At 45.8% G+C, this 19,358-nt stretch overlaps 1 protein-coding gene across 1 annotated transcript; it reads right to left on the reverse strand.

Moving 5' to 3' along the window:
* Nucleotides 1-3,242: 3,242 nt before the first annotated feature.
* On the reverse strand, nt 3,243-4,545 carry GSX2 (GS homeobox 2). Its single transcript, XM_036382495.1, has 2 exons — nt 4,084-4,545; nt 3,243-3,901 (listed from the first exon to the last, which is right to left on the reverse strand). Exons 1-2 carry the CDS (start codon nt 4,535-4,537, stop codon nt 3,561-3,563), a joined length of 795 nt encoding a protein of 264 aa, XP_036238388.1. The 5' UTR covers nt 4,538-4,545; the 3' UTR covers nt 3,243-3,560.
* Between the last annotated feature and the right edge of the window lie 14,813 nt (nt 4,546-19,358).

The raw sequence follows: 19,358 nt of genomic DNA on the forward strand, positions 1-19,358 counted from the left end.
GAGCATCATGTCTTCAGCACTGCCAAGTTCCAGCAGCCCACGGCCAATGCTGCCTGAAGGCTAACACATCTGATCAGGACATGGGAGCAGGTTCAGTCAGGGAGTCCACAACCAGAGAAGGCAGAGCCATGAGTCTGACCTCAGCCATGCAGACCAGGGCCAGAGAAACTCCTCAAGATGGATGTTTTCTTCTTCTGATTTTTTTTTAATTGAAAAGAGTTAAGTAGAACTACAGTTAGTAAATAAATATCTCAATTGGAAACCTTTTCTGGAGGGATGCTAACGCAACAGGTTACAGAAGGTCACTCACACAAACACGACTCACATCACTTGTGCTAATGCTCTTGCTTTAGTTGTGTGACCGTCCCCTTGCTGGGGGGGCTAGGACACCCGGAGGGTCATTAGGAGCTGTTCCACACCTGAAATCCACCCATGACAAAGGCAACTCCTCTGCCACCAAGTTATGCCAGGAGTGGCTCCATCAGGAGCTGAACACTGCCTGTCTTAGGCACTGGATGAGTGAGGGGGAAAAATTGCACTTCACACTTTGTGGGAGGGGAAAAAAAAGGATAGAAAGAAGAAGGGGGGGAGGGTGGAGGGAAGGAAAAACCCAACACCAACACATTTTAATGTAAATTTGCCTAAATTTCAGAATATTGAATGCTGGATGTGGAAACCCTCTAAAACATTTCCTGCAAATTACAGTGCATTCAACTTCCGGTGGTGCTTCTGTCACACCGACTTTATCATTCATCTTTTCCAAAGTTTTTTACATGAAATATTTACTTTGAAATAAAATGAAATATTGTCTCAACTGTCCAAATGACAGTTTGTATGTGATGATGATTATGATGATAATGATGATGATGATGATAATATGCCACAATTACCTCCCAACCCTTGAAAGACACATGCAAGCATTGATTACTGCAAGATCAACTAACTTCATTTTCCTATTTTTTTAAGGAATTGCTAAATACTGTAATGAAGAGAACTCTCACTGCTTATCTTCTAGAAATCGAGGGAAATACTAATTTATTCACTGAGGTGCGTATTTCCACAGAGTTATGCTGAGAACATATACACTCTATCAAGTGTATCTTTGCAGTTTTAAATTATTTTTGAGTTTTGCAGTCTTAGATTTCAGAGACTGTGATGCTTTTTCTCAGCCAGGCTGCTGCAGGCCTGTTGACTCCCTCCTGTTACAGTATGGGATGACATTGCTGAGAGGGTGGGCAGTACTTTCTGTGGAACTAACGCCCTCCTCCCAGAGCTTCAAGGTTGGAGAAGACCCACTGTGATTTATAGAAGCAAGTTAGCAAGGTGAACTGGAGCAGAGAATCAGCAGTTTCCAGATTCCACCTCAGCAGATTTTAGGGGAAGAGGAGACAATCGCCTCAGCCATACCCTCCATGAAGTCCCCTGGTAAGGAGTCACAAGGACCTCAAGACTTTGGCTCTTTGGTCTCCCCAGCCTGCCAAGTGAGAGGACTGCAAGTGGGGTAACCAACATCCCCAGCCACCCAGCTGGCACGCGGGCTGCTGGCCTCTGTAGTGAGCTCAGGCAGTGAAATGGTATGGATCAGTGGTATGGACCAGTGAGATTTTGTATTTGTTTTCCAAGTCCAGGCCAGAAACGTCAGTCCTGCCCTTCCCTTCCTGTTAGATGTGGGTGTGCTGACTCTGCCTCTGCCCCAAGCCCTGAAGTTGGTCCAGACTGTAGGGCAGTACCCATACCAGGCTCTCTCCATCCTACCCCAGCCCTGCCCATGCACCTGGCCTCTCCTCCAGACAGGCAAGCAGTGCAAGTGTCACTGTGCTGGGGCTGCCTCTCTCTTCAGCAGCCAGGGAGATTGCAGGCCAGTCAAACTGGAGACCTACCTCTGAGCTGAAGCTCCGAAGTTAGGGATAAATGTAAGGATTGCTTCGGAGGTTGTGTATATTGGATTAGTGGAAAATCCATCCAAGGAAAAGGTGAGAGAAATAGCATAATGTGCAAAAGGCAATTCTGACTTGCTTATATTGCTTGCTGTACATAGACAGATTTGCTGTCTGCCAGTACTGCAGGAACTAGGAAAAATGTTGTAAAGGGGCTCGTTTGGGACTGACTACCTCCAGGTCCATCCCACTCTCATCAGCCGCCTGTAACTCTCCTGCAAGGAGCTGAGGATGGGCTCCCCAAGGCAGAGGCAGGACGGGACCCGTGGCTGAGTGCTGCCCGACGCAGATTGCAGAGAGCTTCAACCATGTCTCAGCCTAGCGGGTTGGCACTCAGATCTTCTCCCTAAGCCTGGTCAAGGCGCCTAATGAAATCAACACTGAAAAGAGCTAACGCTGTTCCGGCACCCGAGGGAAAAAAAAAAAAAAATCCCTGATCTCTGCTTAACATCGACCCGTAAAATAACAAGCAGACTTTCAGCCTGGTGAAGGGTGGCCGTGCGCAGCCAGCCCCCTGGGTGAGGGAAGAGCCGGAGCTCCCAGGCCGGCGGGGCGGGGGCTGTGTGCGGGATCCCAGCCCTTCGCTCCGGCCCCGCGCCGCGATCGGCGGCCCTGGGCCAGCGGCAGCCGCCTGTCCCCAGCGCGGTGCCTTCGGGCCAGCAGACGGGAGAAAGCTGTCAGTCGCCAGGAGGGCGTGCTCTGGCTCCGGCTGGGAAGGAACACAAGGCTGCTGGACTCAGAGGACCGGCTGTATTTGCATTCCGGCCGGAGCGGAGTCCCCCCCTTCTCCGCCCCCCAGCCGTCCCGAGTCACAGGGGAACAGAAAACATGTTCGTGTTAGTAGCCGATGGCTTTTATTTTCACTCTTTACGCAGGTCTGACACATATACAGCGATGCTTTCACCCTACGAAGGACAAGGACTGCAAAGGAAAGCACCTTCGCTGCTGCGACTAGGCTGGCACTTCATGGGAGGAAGGGGGAGTCGGGGGGGGGGGGGATAAGAAGAAAAAAGTTAAATTCTCGTCTGATTTCATTTATTTAAATAAATATAAATATAATTTTTATATAAAACTATTCACAGACAAACAGCCGTCCCAACCCCAAACGGGCGATCGTTATGTCTTTTCTTATTTTTGTTAAGAAGTCCGTCCAGTAGGTTCTCTACAGGTTTTAATTTGCTTTTCAGGTTGGTTTTTTGTTTTTTTTTTTTTTTTTTTTTTTTTAACGTCTCACCTTTCGGTTTCAAACGCGTTTCTTTTTTTTCCTTTAAATTGTCTGCGGGGATACAGAGGAAGACACCCTGAGCTATGCGAGCCTTGTCCTATGTTACATTTTAGAAAGAGCAGGTGCCCTCTCCTGGGGTTACATAAGTAACGTTTAGGCTGACCTCCCACGACTAAAACGTTTGCAGTCCGAAAAAATATATATAGATATACTTCTATTTCTATTACTGCGAATGGATGAGAATTAAACCTCCGCGGCGGCGAGGGCCAGCCAGCTGCAGGTTAGCGGGCTGCCGTCCGTGGGCAGCGGTGCCAGGTGAGTCGCCGTGCCGCCACCTCGCTCCGGGCTGGGACCCGGCGGCAGGAGCGGAGCAGGAGGGACCCGGCGGCAGGCGGATCTCATAACGGGGAGATCTCTTTATCCTCGGTAGCCGATGAGGGGGATAGAGACTCTTCATCCTCTGACCGGGGGTAATGCCCCTGGCTGGTGCTGCACTTGCAGCCCCCGTGCGAGTTTCGCTGGGTGCCTTTGCCTTCTTTCTTGTGCTTCACCCTCCTGTTTTGGAACCAGATTTTCACTTGCTTCTCAGACAGGTTCAGGTACGTGGCTATCTCGATCCTCCGCAGCCGGGACAGGTACATGTTGGAGGAGAATTCCCTCTCCAGCTCCAAAAGCTGAGTGCTAGTAAAAGCAGTCCTCATCCGTTTCCCATTTTGAATTTGACTGGATTCGGACCCTCCTGGACGGGAGAGAAATGCGAACGTCAGCGGGACAGGGAAAAGGCGAGAGGGAGGCTAGAGAGAGAGAGATAGACAGAGAGAGGACATTCCCCAGCAGCTTTCCGACCCGGGACAGCCGCTCTCCCTTGGCGACACCCCTTCTCCCGCTGCCCCCCTTCCCCGTTGGCCGCAGGGCTCCTACCCATGCCGAGGCAGTGAAACCTCCGGGGGTCGCTGACGCTGTAGGTGGTGGCGGCGCAGGCAGGTGGGTGATGCGCAGGGTGTCCCAGGGCGGCGGCGGCGGGCACCGAGGCGGCGGGCGGCGGGTGCTGCGGCGGGTGGTGAGCGTGGCTGCTCCGCGGGCAGCACTGGGCCTCGCCTGCGGCCGTGGGGAACTGGCTCTTGAGCAGGGGGATGGCCCCGCCGGCGCCGCCGCCGCGGGACGAGTGCAGGTGCGAGGTGACACAGAGCGGGCAGACGCAGAAAGCGCCGCTCTTTCGGGACGGGCAGCCCGGGCCCGACACCGACATGACGAGAGGGGAAGGCATGCTGAGAGGAATGAAGAAGTCCTGGCCGTGATGATGCTCAGGAAGGGACGGAGCCGGCCTCGAGGAGTCTTTGATGATTAAGGAGTCGACATAGAAGGAGCGTGACATTGCGGAGGGCTGCGAGGCCGGGGGCGGCTCTCCCAAAGTCGGGTTTTCCTGCTCGGCCAAGTTGCCACTGAAGTCCTGGCGAGTCGAGAAGGTGCTTATGTTTGAGAGCTGAACAAAAGGGTCCCTGGAGAGGGCCGGTCTTAAAGTCCCCCCGCCTGGATCCCCTGCGCCGGGGTTTTATATCAAGTATTTAAACACGTGATGGCTGAAAGCCTCGCAGATCTAAATCTCCCCGGCTTCCCAGGCCGGCAGGAGAGGCTGCCGGGGGGGACCAAAGCGGGGTAGGGGAGGGGGGCAAAGTGTGCGTGCTTGGTCGTTGCCCGATGACTTCACTCCTTTGCCTCCGCCTCAAATAAATTATAGGAGCAGAGAAAGCGGGGAGGGGGCGGCTGCTCCGCGGCCCCGTCACACGTCGCGCTCGCAGGCATGTCCCTCTGTCAACACACCCGGGATGCTGGGGATAAAATTAATCGGAAGGAGTTTCTGCTCCGGGGCTTTCCCCGAGGACAACACTCCTTTCCCTCGCCGGGAGGGAAGGAGAGGTGAGAGCAGGTAATGCCCTGAAACAAGCGGTTCAACTCCGCCCCCCTCACCCTCAGTAAAAGAACATCCAAAGGGCCGTGGATCCCACAGAGGCCTGGGGCCAACACCTTTCCCCAGTCCGGCCCACTCCCTGCACTCAGGACTCCTCCAGGAGGCCCTTTCTGCATCAGAGGAGCCAGGTACACAGATGCAGCCATGGATATAAGGTTAGGGATGGAGCGCGTTTGTGTGTCTGTGCATACATAAGCACGTAGGGTGGGTTGGGTGGCTTTTTTTTTCTCCTCACCCTTTTCACCTCAAGTGAGTCTTGCCAAATTGGCAATTACTGCAACGGACAAAGCCTTCAAGTATCTGGACACTTCTCAGCCAAACGGTATCAAAACGGAAAACTTCCAAGCGAACTTCCCCGGCCTCTCCAGGACCGCAGTGCGCAACGCTAATGAAAAGCGAACATGTCAGGGAGGGATTCTTTGATCTCCACCAAGTTTGCTGAAGCAATCATTCAAAGTAAAATTGGATAAACAGCTAAATACGGTCGGTGGCTCCGAAGCATTTCAGAGTGCATTACAAAGCCAAGGTATTCGCAGCATATTACGCGATTTTCCAATGACCTGTTTTATGGGAGTTTAAGAAGAGACTTATCGTTAATAGAAGGACTATCGCGTTCTTGTTTAGCAGATGTGAAGCGGCATTTAAAACACACTGCGGATCCCATCCCACTTGACACGAGAAAGGGAAGTGACAATTGTGCTCTAAAGCAGAAAACACAGACTACGCCTGATTACCAGAGGCTGAACAGAAACTCGGGAGTGCAGCAATAGCCAAAACGTGTTCAGAAGCGGTTATCATGCGCAAGGGCCGGGCCGCGGACATCCTACCATCCCTCCCGCAAACCCAGTGTCCCACTGTTAAATCCGGCAAAATAAAACCTCCTTCTGATGGAGCCGGCATTTCCTCGCCCCTGCAACCAGCAAGGCTCGGCGGTGCAATTCCAGCCTTGCTAAGAGAGGGGCCTAGTCTCGGCCGGTTGTCCTGTCCCGTTCTCATCCCCGTTCTCATCCTCGTCCCCGTCCCCGTCCCATCCCGCCGCGGGCAGTGCCGCTGTGCAGACCCCCCTGTGCAGGGGCCGGCTTTCCCCTAGCCCTGCTCCCCTTTTCGCCCCGCACCTCCCCGGGCAGGCACGATGCAACAGCGTTTTTAGGGACACTCCGAGCTCGGTGATCTGAGGATTTATGGATAGCAATTAAAGTTTTATGAATTGCAGCTGAGGTCTGTTATGTGGCTATTTGAATGTGATTAGAATTCAATTAGAAAGTGTTTACCGGCCGGCGGGGGCTCCTGAGTGTAAACAGACAGCTATTCCAGCAATGCGCTAATCCCGCGTCTTGTGACAACAATTAGGGGCTCGCGGGGTTTAGGCGGGTCGGCTCCAACCTCACCTACTTTTGCCCAAACTGCTGCCCAGGGCTCAGCCGAGGCCCCGCAGCCCCAGCGACCGCCGCCCGCCGAGGCCCTGGGGATCCCCGGGGGCTCTGCCTGAGCTCCGGTGGGGCCCGTGAGATTCTGCCACGGTCACCGTGCACAAGCATGGCACTCTTTGGTTCGGCTCTTCCAGTTTAAAGCAAAGTACATCTGGAGAAGCTTTGAACTAATATCTGCATTTTTATATTAATTTTTAATTTTTTTTCCTTTTTGTTTCCCTTTAGGAAAGGCTATTCTGGAAAATGAAAATATAATACTACAGCCCCAACCTTCTGTGGAAAAAGCTGTCTGCAGTGATAGAGTGGATCTGGGGAGGGGGCTGTCGTAAGGGAAGGCAGACAGAGAAAGAGTCGGATCAAAATTGCAATTTGTAATTGTTATAATAAACCAAACGCAATGATAAAAGAGAAGGGGAGAGAGAGAGAGAGAAATCACTAAGAAAAACCCACCCCTGAAAGCCAGAGCAAGAAAAGAAGTCATTTGAAAGCAAAGACATCCCAAACCAGGCGGAATGATGCAAGGCGTGCGCCCACATCACATCGGCCTCGTTACAATTTTATTTTTCAATAATTCTGTCCGATAAAATTTCATTGTCCATTAAGTAATCCCCGAAATGAGAGCTCTTATGAGCCTATAATGAGCTCTAATTGCTACGACTGGGAGAGCCACGTGGAAGGATTTAGAAGGTATTAAGCAGTTGGGTACAGAGCACAGGCTGTTACCTAGCCATTACTTTCATAATTCAAGGAGAAAATTAGTCCTTTTAAGGGAAAATCCTTTGATTCCCTTCATTCTGCTCGGGGTGACAGAGTATAGCTTTGTCTGCCTTTAGTTCAAGACAGTGTAACAAATGAGAATGTAACGAAATTGCCCTCTTTTGAAAGTGGAGCAGTTCAAAAAGAACATCAGAGCCGCTCCCCTGGTCCGCCGAGCGCAGGACTGGGTGCTGGTCCCTCTTTTCTTCCAGATGTCTCTAACACCTTTATGTAGAAGAGATTCACGGCTTAAATGACAAAAGCAACTCTTTCCCTTCCCTCCCCCAACCCCGGCAGCTCCCGGAGAAGAAAAAGCCATGCCCGCCCGGAGAAAGCTCTGGCTTTCAGGCGCGCATCTCCGCGGAGTTCACGGGAGGAGCTGCCTCAGCGGAAAGCGCCGCAGCCCGGGGACACGGTTTCAAGCAGAAAAACAAAACAAAAAACCCAGGAAAAGCCCAACCAAAAAACTCCAAATAAGCACCCCAAACCAAAACAACAAACCCAAAACAACACCTGCAGAGCAGCCGGGGCCGCAAACATCACACCGGGGTGACATGCGGTGGCGCTGGGCAGGCTTCGCCCCGGGCTGGGGCAGTTCCCGTACGGGAAAGTCCCGCTCAAAATAAAGTCTTGCGTGGGTAAGAGAGGGGCCGCAGGCTCCTGCGGTATAATCGCATTTATTCGCTACTCTAACATTGATTTCCAATTAGTTTCTAAAGTGATCGGCAATCCCGACGCTGGCTTTTCTGAAGTGAACGCAATCTTCAGGACTTGCCCCCAGCTCCCATTAAGGAGGTCATTATAAAAGCGTGAACAAGTCTATTAATGTTTTATTGAAAGCGCATCGTTAACTTGTATCCATCCTTTTCTGAAAGTGGCATTGTGATATTGCTGTCTGTGGCACATCTTACCCAATATAGCCCGAGATTTCTCCATTATCTGTAACCAAGCAACACTTTCTGAATACCAAAAATTGAAAAGAACCGCTTAGTCTTCAAGAAAGTCCTCAATAATAGTGGAAAAGAACAAAGATCCAGGAGACAACAAAATGCCACAGGGGTGACTTTTCATGAGCAATTATCTCTCATTAATCAGAAGAACAGCTGCAATATTAATTTTCTCTCTTTCTTCCTCTCTTTTCACAGTCCCCAACATTTGAATAATCATAAATTTTGATTTCATGGAGCAGCAACATTGCCAGCGACTTCCAGACACAAGCTACCTAGGCAGGGCGCACGCTTTGCACATAGCTCTTATTTTAAGGCTGCCAAAGAATAAACTGAAGAAAAGAAAAGAGAGGAAAAGTCTGGATTGCTTTCCCCCCTCCCTTTGCCTCAGAGCGCGGATTAAACCAGCAGCCCCTTCCCTCCACCCCTGCCGCTTTCACTCATGGAAAGTAACAGGCGAAAGTACCGAGTGTCTGAGCCAGCTTCAAGCGTGGGAGTTTCTACAACCTCGCTGTCCATTTAACTTCCAAACATGAAGCCAAGCGTTGTAGATCTGTCCAAAGAGACAATCTTTGGGCGTAACACGCATTGTGAGACATCAAAAGGCCTTGGCGTTATGCGCACTGAGAAGCGTATTCAGCACGAAGGGTGCAATGCCTCTCTTTTCAGGGGCTCAGCCGCGGATTGTTTAACAAGTGACGTCGCCGCGGCAAGAAAACCGCGCTCCTCCAAAGATAAGGATGTAACATTAAATCTCGCTTTTTTGGATTTCAAAGAATCTCATTAAGGGCAGGGGCCGGAGCCGGAGGCGGCCAAGCCGGGAACGGGAACCGTGCCCCGGGGGTGTGAGGGCTCAGCGCCGCCTGCGCCTGCTGCCTGGGGGAACAGGGCAGGGTCGAGGCCGAGATCCTCCTCCACCACTCCTCGAACTCTGCCCATCTTCGGGCACCCGCCTTTCTCTCCTCGGCCCCAGAGGGCAGGGGCGTGAAGCCTCTCTCCGGAGACCGGCTCGCAGCCAGGGAGCTCACATTTGCGGGCTGACCGCGGGCTGAGGAGAGGGAAGGCAGCTTCTTCCCTTTCCCCGCAGATGCAGATCCCCGGTGCCCTTCCCTTCCGTGAGAGATTTCCTTTGCCTCCATCCCTGGTCATAAATTACCCCACCTAGAACTTGGCACGGCAACCCCCTTCCCCCTCCAGGAAACGGGGCCGTTTCCGAGGGAATGAAGGGGCACTCCTGAACTCAGGAGGGACAGGGCCCCGGCTGCCCTGCCTGGGACTGCCAGCCCCTCTTGCCCCAGTGCCCTCTCGCACCTCCTGGAGTAGGGGTGGTGGCGGATGGCGGGACACGGAGCTCCAGCTGGAGCGGGAGTGGCCACCTCTCTCTAGGAAGAAACCTGCTACCTCTTTCAACCCCTTCCAGCTCTTGGAGAGATGATGCTACTCCACGCTGTTGGTGCTGTACACAAAGTTACTCATTCGCACGATTAATAGCAAATTTCTACATGAGTCCTCCAGGGCAACTATGATCCCATATGTTTGACTGAGAGTTTTCAAAGCGCTCCAACAGCAGCCTTCATCCACTCTTCAGTGCCTTTTGCTTTCACCTGCAGGCCCACAGACACAACTGTCTTTCATGTAAAGAGCACCCAGAAGGCTTAATTCTGTTATGTATTTTATTTGGGGGGGGAAATTCACGAGGCTCTTCCTAAGTCAATCAGGTCTGCTCATATATATGCAGATGTAGGCCTTAATTCTCTTCCTCTTCCACCCTCTTAAAAAGAGTGTTAGCACTTTGATGGGTTCCCTTCAGTGTCTGGAAACAAAAATCTTTTGTCTGCATCTCCTCACCAGAGCGCCCTTCTACAAGAGATCATGTGAAGGAGCCTGAATAAGAAAATACCCAGTGAGATTGTTATCCACAGTCTTGTCTGATATTTCTCTGAGTCTGCCATGTTTCTAGTACTCTTCAGGTATGGGGCAGCATCAGGCCAGACACTACAGGGGGTCTGGGCCCTGGTTTCATTAATGGCTGTTGTTTACAGCTCTAACAGCTAAAGTTGCTAGCTGCTACACATGATATATGTGAGAGAAAGCTGTGATGGTGTATCTTTAAAGGGAATAAAGTCAAACCCCTGCAGCAGCCTCAGTGAAGTTTTATGTTGGGAGATGGAGATGAAACCCCAAGGTTATATGAGTCAGAACAAGGATTCAAAATGCTGCTGTGGACTCTTGAACACACCAGCCACGATCTGTTTTGGTTGTACAGTGATGCACCACAAATCAACACAAGAGTGATACTTTGTAGTGACACAGGCCCCAGTCCAACAAAGAACATGAGATTCTGTGTAATACTAAGCATGCCACTCCATTTCTCTCCTTGAAATTCAGACCTCATGAATTTTGATCCTCAGGTGTCACGGTTAGGTTGAAGCATTCTGCCTAATAGTGACCAAGAAGCAGTCTTTTGAATTTTCTACCAGAGGAAGTACCACATTTTTAAAAGGCAGGGTTAGCAGGAATGGACATTCAATGCTGCTGTGAGAAAAATGAAGAGGTCATCAAACATATCATCATATTGTAGGAGCTAACTATTTCACAGTCAGAAAACTGTAAATTTTGACTTTAATTCACGCAACCTAAACAAATAAAATGGTTTTAATTTCTTTATTTTTCCTGTAATGAAAGTATGGATGTGGTATAGAGACCTGTAGCTTGATGAAGGAATTATCTAAGGAGAGATGATACCACTCCTCCAAATTCAGAAAGCAGAGAGGAATAGAGTTATGATGGAGTTCTTCAAGGATAAGTCTCAGAAGCAGTTGAATTACCTTGTTAATTTGTTTCCTTGCCACAGCCAATAGGACTTCACTATTCATAGGAAAGAGGTGAAGTCAGTACCTGTGGAGGCTGGAGTGCCATACTGGGAGAAGTGCAGTGACAAACAACAAGCTAGGAGCTCCACGGCTGAATGTGACATTAACGACCCAGACACATCTATCCATGTTTACAAAGCGTCTCTGTGGTGTGGTCAGGTGACAGGCATGACAGAGGTCAGGTGACAGGCAAGGCCACTGCACTAAGCAGACAGAAATACTGTGCCTGTGGACTCTGGAGCACGTCAACCATACACAGAGAAACCCATATAGGTGGTCAAAGCCTATGACATTGTGTGTGGAGAAACCTCATCAGTGATGGCTGACAGATTTCCATGTCCATCTCAGAAAAAATTAAATCAGAGCACATCCAGTGAACAGCTTTAGAAGTATAGCATCAGAGGAACATGGAACCCCATGAGAAGAGAAGACTCAGAGAGAGGAGACATGATTTTTGTTTATACCAGTGAGGTAAATATCCGAAAGAGAGAAGAGCTACTCCATACAAAGAAGAGTATCATCATAAAAACAGGTGGATATACTCTGGCCATTTAGAAATTTAGCAAGAAAAAAAAAGCAAAAATCCCCTTCTAACTATGAGAGAAATGAGGTTCTGGAACTCCTTGTGGGATCTAACAATGGGAATATGAAATAGAAGTAATTCTAAGAGAAAACTTGACACATTTCTGACTCTTATGTAACAGTCTCTGACTTTACATGATTTTTTCTGAAGACACATACAAAATCTGCTTAACATCCATTTTGAAACAGTACTGACTTAATTTTTATTTGTTCATTATTTCAGGAAATGTGTTATCTAAAAAATATGCTGGATTTGTACTCCTAAAAACTAAGGTTCAGAGAGCACCTAGAGCAAGTGTGGAAGTAGTGCTCTGCTGCATCCTTCCTGTCCTCTACCCTATACCATCCCTGCTCATTGCCTCTTCAGTGTTCTGCCTCTGCTCCAACAGGAACTGTTGCTTTTGTTTGGTCTTTTTCTGTTTCTACACTTGTTGTTACGACATGTAATAAAAGCCATATGTGCCAAAATGGTCAGAGATTTTCATATGTTAGAATAAACTTTGGTCTGATTTTGATACAATCTGTAAAGCTCTACAAGAAACTAATCCTCTCCTTTCTTCAGTTCTATTTTCACAATATAGTCCTAGCTTTGCCTGAGCAGCTGTTATGTGAAAACAAATATCTAATGCCTGTAGCTGGAAGCAGCCCTTTATCACATTCATCTTTTTACATGTATTTTTAGCCTCAATTTAAAATACAGGAACATACCCAAAAGTTTCAGGAAGCAGAGTCTGAGTGAAATACAGGCTAGAGGTACCCCACTCCTGCTTTCCTATGAAGAATGTAACATATTGAAGAAGGACACAATATGAGCACGTCCAAATGAAACCAAGATGAGGGTTTTTATTAAAAAAATACAAAAAGGTTTTGCGAAGTCTGCCTCTTCTTATTTCTCATGAATACATTGTCTAAGCTTGTATTTGAAGCTTTCTATTTGAAAAATCATGGAAACAAAATAATTTCACATGTTTTATGACCTTGTCTAAGTATATTAGTTCAAAGCTTACTTAATATGCTATAATATTGAGGCTATGTCAAAATATAATCAAAAGAAAATTATAGAAGTCTTAAAAATCATTTTATAAAGTTAGGAAAAAGACGCCAGCACATTAAAATGAAATAAACTCCCCAAAATCAACCAAATAATCTAAAACAGTATGAAGCCTCTGAAGAAAGAAGTAGTACTGGAACCTAAGCTGGTAGAAGATGTAACCATGAAGGTATAAGTCACAAATTTATTGTGCAAAAAAATTACTATGATACATAGACCAGATGAAAAAACATCAGCCAAAAAGGAGTCCAAAGTTTTATGAGTACTTCAGACACAACTCTGTCCACATTAACAGTCTGTGTTCTCTCACTCTTACACTTCAGCTGAGCCAAGGAATGAATATTCCTATTAAAACATGCATGTGTCTAGAATACAAGCAACACTACAGTGTATAAGAGGTGTGGCTGTCTGCACTCTCAGACGTACTAAGACAGACTAGTACAAGTCAGAAGATGGAAACCCTTGGGTAAAATACTACTCTCAGTTCAGAGCTGTAAGACAGAATAACTCTTCAGCTATTTTGAATGGTGCAGTGGGAGTAGAATTTGGCCTGGTGTTTTCAAAGGTTAGTTAAACAAAATATGACCTTTTTCAGGCTAGGGGAACAAAAGAGGTCAGCTCATTCTCCAGAGCTACAAAAGGTCTTTCAAGGATACCAAAGAAATAAAAATAAAAGCCATGATCACACTTCCTAGATGCACACATAGAAACAACACTTGTACGTTAAGATATTATCCAGTGGAAAAACCCCTGGGAGTGTTCCAATTAATAAAGAGTCCTGCCAGTAATTCACCTACTGTGGGAAAGGTGTACATAATCAAACAATTTATTTTGTCCAAGGTGCCAGAGCAAGACAGTTGCAGAACTGAGATTTCACCCAAAATCTCCTATTTTTCAGCATCTTGCAGTATTTTACAGTGCTTCATAAGGCACCTTGAAGAATTGCAAAGAGTCTGCTGAATCTGATTGTACTTTAATAACTCGTTGGGCAGAGGTAGCCTAATGCAGCTTTCCCATTCCTTTGTGGGTAAGAACTGACATGGGTTATCCTCCTGCTTGCAAGGACATTCTGGTACAAGTTGGCCATTGTGTACAAACAGATAAGTTACCCAAACTTCACTGATTTAATTCTCTGCTGCAGGATGGAATTCATACTCTAGTCTCTTTGAGGGGAGCAAAACTCTGCTCCAATGTCTTAAAGGATTCCCCTGCAGTGAATCTGATTACAAAGTACCTTTGAATCAGATGTGCAACTTTTTCCTCTGCTGCTTCTTCACATGCATATCAAGAAACTGTAGCACTCACATAGTGATGGAATAAAGCACAGACTTGCACTGAGCTGCATCAGGCAATGCTTAGGGTGAGACTGCCAGCAGTCAAAAATGAAGGATCTGGATGCTGAGAAAGGATATCCTTCCCCAATGTCTCTCTTGGTTTGAAAGGAAAGTAAGTTTCCTTTGAAGTTGCAGATTATTCCCCTCTCTCATGCTTTGCCACAGAGGTTGGAATTGTTATTTGTTCTCTACCTTCCTCGAGGAAATCATGCTCTAGGAATGTAATATATTCCAGCATACATTAATTTTTCACACTTTAAACAACTCATAATAATAATAACGACTATTTTTTCATTATTTAAGGATATGCCCAATACTGTCAGAGAGAAAAAATATCTACTTGGAAGCAGAAAGGAAGCTATTTTAAAGATTTTCAAAAGAAAATAAAAATTGACATTTTTGAAAGAGACTGATGCTAGAAATTTCTCTTTGCTTATATGCAATAGGAATGAGCATTTTAGCATTCCCAAATATAAGTGAACTTGAAAGTATTCAGAGGAAATCTCAATTGTTCATGTTTTGATCATTTTAAATTAAAGATATCCTTCCCTGTTCTCTTTAGATCCACATTTGTCACAGTAACTAATGAGGAAGTAATTATAATGTAATTTATCAGAATAATCTGACAGGCAAAGAATTATGTTCTCAATCCTAAAGGACTACATAGTTCTAGTTTTCCAACAGATTGGGTACATGTGGGTGGCATAGCAGAGGGTATTTGTCTTTAAGCAGGATAAAAACTTTAGCACTTTCTATTCTCAAGCAAAAATGGACAAAGGCATTGTCTAATTCTCTAAAATATGTTACATGAAGGCATTTCACCTTAATACAGATTAGTAGATCTTATTTTAACAATTTCATCATATAAAACCTGCTTCTTTTTACAGTGACTTTGAGATTTACAGTTCAGTTGCAGTAGTTAAGTAGTCACCCACTGTTTCTTTAAGGCAGTAAGTAAACAATTTAGTCATTCAGTCATACTTGCTAAGAGGAAAATAGCTGTCCTCAGAATAAATATAAACTACAAGAAGGCACTGAAGGAGGGAAAAACAAATAAACAAGAAAAAATAAAGACATTAGTTTAAAATCTGTGCTGGTATTCAGGGAGGTGTGATTGTTCACTCCAATAGCAGCTGGGGGAGGCCTGCATTTGCCATTGACCATTTTGGTGTGGGGCATATTTTAGTTCAATTTTTTAGAATAGAAGTTGACCACAGCTTTATCCAAGTTACAGTATCTGTATCTCTGATACATACAGCAGAGGACTCAGCCCACATTACTCCTTTATACTTGTTTTCAGCACTTCCAGCAGATACTGTTCTTAAAGGTGACTTTCTGAAGAAAGGATTTATATTGTACATCTGCTGTTTTAAGAATGTCTTTAAAACCTAGAACTTGCTGTTCCATTTGCATGTTTATATAATTTCGTTTATATTTTGCTTTAGTGGACTTTATGCTTTTGGTCTCCCAGCACTGAATAAAACCCCATCAGTTTCAATGCTAAATTAATCTTAAATCAAATACAAAAATGTTTGTGTGTTTCTGTTCAATTGATGTGATTATAGGAAAAAAAAAACAAGCAGCATGTTGTATTAGATTCTAATATTGATAGACAGAGAAGAAACAAATTGCCAGGTATGTTTCATGTCAATGAGTCTTCCAAGAAGAAAACAAAACCCAGTGTAATGCCTAAAAACAGCCAAGAGTTTATCCTGCCTGTAGGTTATGTGAAGCACAAGTAGGTCTTTAAGTCAAGCATATCACAAATTCTTTATGGATTTGGAGATTCTGCCTTCAGAAATGTGTAGTCATTTGGTCCTTGAAAGATCAGGAGTATCCAACCCCACCCATCCACAGTTTTAACAGATTTGAAACTACAAGGACTCCATTCTTCGTTTTGTTTTATGTTATGGGAATTATGAAAAGGAAGCATCTGCTTTTCTCTTTACATGCAATCTATGCTTTCTGTACTTTATTTATGATATAAAGAGTCTCTTTCAGAAATACTATCTTCTATATAGAGGTATCTTTTGAACTCCTCTCATTAACATTGTGCAATATAGGAAGCTGGACCAAAAGGAAAATAAAATAAATTGAAGGAGGAAGGAAAAAAAGACTAATAAAAAAGGACATGAATTGGAGCGATTCAACATACCTTTTTACTCTAGGAGCTCACTCAATCCTGCATCATAAATTCAGAAACGGGAATATGACTTACCATAATGGTCTGGTGCCAAGATTTCCCTCTGATTTTTGCACAGAAAATCTTGGTTTGTTTATTTGGGGTTTACAGGGATTTTGCAAAATAATCAGTTAATCAGCAAGAAATGACATAATGAAATTGGTCAGACAAACAAATACAATGCCGTGACAAACAGTAAGTTCTGTTGTGTGAGTTTTAGCTATGTGCCCGTTCCTGACTTTGCCTTTCTATGTTTCTGCAATACTGTGAATAATTTTTTTAGAAATTCTTTTGATTTACCATTAGCAGAAACATGTACATTATCAGATACACTTTATCCAGATTTGTCAGGAGCAATGGGACATTTAAGCAGGACAGAGTAGACAAGCCAGAGGTGAGCAGCTCTGTGTCAAGAGAAGGGACTGATGACCAGGTCCCAGAGCAGACCAGGTCACCAAGAAAAGCACAGCCTGATGTGGGTGCCCTTGGAGGTTTGCTGTAAATGGCTGGTTTGCTACAGGTCTGTAGCTTTGTTAAACTCCCTCTGCAGTGTACATTATTTCTATCTCCTGGCTTCTGTACCATCCCTGCTTGCCCCCTTCCCTTGCTGTCACCACCCACTCTTGTTTTCCTTCTGGCTACCTCTCTTCTCCTAATTAATCAGGGAAAGAGATGCTGTTCCTGCCAGCTTTGCTTTGCTATTGAGTAGTGGTAGGAGTTCAAAGAACAAGGTTACGCCTGCACCTGCTGCTTGTTCTTTGATGCCCTGTTGCGTGAAACAATTTCCTTCAGAAGTTCCAACAATGTACTAATTAACCAAGGGAAAGACAGGGAGAAACAAGACAAAGACTGTGAGAGGAATGAGGTGAGTAACAACTGCAAGATGTCAGAGGAAAGCAGGGGAAAGAAGCAATTACAAAGGGGGAGCTGGGATAGAAACACAGAAAAAAGGAGAGGGACAAACAATAAAGGAAAGGAAAGTTAAAAAAAAGCAGAAATCAGAAGATGGGGAACTGGAATAAAGAGTTGCATAAAAAGAAATTATTTAAAGTCTCCTTTAGATTACAGTATGCAATTCTTACAGAGCAACTCTGAGGACAGTGAGTACTTCTGATAGAGACAGTACATGGTATCAGTTCTCCCCTAATGCAGTAAGGAAATACACTGGGGAGGGAGGGCATTCCTACCTGGAACAACAGCACAATGCTTCCCCATCTGGACTCTAAGCCTAACATCTTTATTTAGATATAATGAGAGTTAAGTTGCTTAAAAATTTAATCAGTATGAGCCTGGCATTACTCTCACTGTTTCCAAAGAAAAGATAATGAACTGTAAGTGGGAGTCCCACAGTGCCAGGTCAGAGTAGACACCAAAAGAGTCACAAGCAAACTCTGTGATGTGAAGGCATGGACTTGGAAGTACGTGGCTGGTGGCAGGGCTGGCACATAGCAAGGACACATCAGCAGTGGAGAAGTGACAGCTCACTGATACTTCTTGAAACAAAGGAGAGGTCTGCCTTCTTAAGTGCAGGTGGCAGAACAAGCTGCACAAAATGAGGAGTCTCCTTGCAGCCTCTAAGGGCAGTCCAGTACTGCTGAGTCCAGTGCTGAGGGCTTTGAGCACAGGTGCTATGAACACACGCTGAAGCATCATGGGAACCTCAGCCTAGAACCATAGAACTTCCACATCATGCCTGCCACAGCTCTTCATCTATGAAATGCTGCCACGTACTGAACACCTGGAAACTGCAGACTGTGGAACTGGCATTTGCTAGGCAAGTAATGTACACCTAAATCGAGATCGAGAGGCTTGGGACTTTCTTTCTCCTGTCTTATCTCAAATCCATCAAGTGAGCTAACCAAGCCTGTCATGCCACATAGCACAGGGATCTGGGACCTCCAACATTTCCTGGTCCCTGCAGCACTGCTCCAAGGGCTTAAGTGTGATGTAGGCAAGCCCATCCCTTCAATGTCATTTCCCAGACTTCCAGCATGGTGATGCTGTGCTGCACAGCATTAAGCCTGATTATCCATCTGCTACTGTAAAACAGGTATCTGAAAACAAACTGGTTACCAAATTCATCTGCAGAGTGAGGTAGAACAAGGAGGCATAGCTTCATTGAAACCACTGGGTTTTCTTTTGCTTTTGCCAGTATTAAATTTAGTCCACTTACTCAATTTCAGGACTGTTAGTTGTAATTAATGAGCCATCTGTCCTGCTAAATGCAATTTCTGTGTGAGACATATAAGAAGAGTAACTAAGTAAAAACCCCATGAGTTAAACATACTAGTATGAAAGTGCATTATTACTCAGGTGAATTCTGTGTTATTCTGTAAATTATATTATTTAGGACGTGAAACCTGCTACAAGAAGCTCATGATAGAAATATTGTCACATTTTTCTAGTGTGACAGCACAAAATGCTGCTTTTGCCTTTGCAGCAAAGCCAGTGTCATGGATTCTCTCACAACCACACTGCTTCTACCCTGGTTTTACACAGAGCAGTAAGCATCATCACATCTTTGTGTACACTCTACACCTGAGGAATACACCATGAGGATCTTTATGAGTAATGGAGAGTGAGTGGCAATGTAGTCTTTCAGAAAATAAACTGATCAGTATAACAAATCCAGGGGAGGGCCACAAAGATGACTGGAGGGATTGAGCACCTCTCCATTGAAAGTAGGTTGGGAGAGTTGGGGTTGTTCAGCCTGGAGAAGGCTCTGTAGAGAGCTCACATCAGCCTTCCAGTACCTAAAGGGAGCCTACAAAAGGCTGGAGAGGAAGGTTTTATCACTACAGGGGCCTGTAGTGATAGGAGAAGGGGAAATGGCCTTAAATTGCAACATTATAGGTTTAGATTTGGATGTTAGTAAGAAATTCTTTCCTTTGAGGGTAGTGAAGCACTGGAATGTGCTGCCCTAAGAAGTTGTGGGTACTCTCTTTAGAAGTGTTCAAGGGTAATTTGGATGGGTCTTTGAGTGATCTGGTCTAGTGGAAGTTTCCCTGCCTATGGCAGGAGAATTGGATGATATTTAAGGTCCCTTTTGACTCAAACATTCTATGATTCTAT

The sequence above is a fragment of the Molothrus ater genome, chromosome 4 (genome assembly GCF_012460135.2).
Source record: "Molothrus ater isolate BHLD 08-10-18 breed brown headed cowbird chromosome 4, BPBGC_Mater_1.1, whole genome shotgun sequence".
In the NCBI taxonomy this organism is placed as follows: domain Eukaryota; kingdom Metazoa; phylum Chordata; class Aves; order Passeriformes; family Icteridae; genus Molothrus; species Molothrus ater.

Coding starts and splice junctions, on each gene's coding strand:
- GSX2 (XM_036382495.1), bottom strand. CDS start 4,537: ATGTCACGCTCCTTCTATGTCGACTCCTTAATCATCAAAGACTCCTCG. Junction 3,902..4,083: donor GTTTCACTGCCTCGGCATGG/GTAGGAGCCCTG, acceptor TCTCCCGTCCAG/GAGGGTCCGAATCCAGTCAA.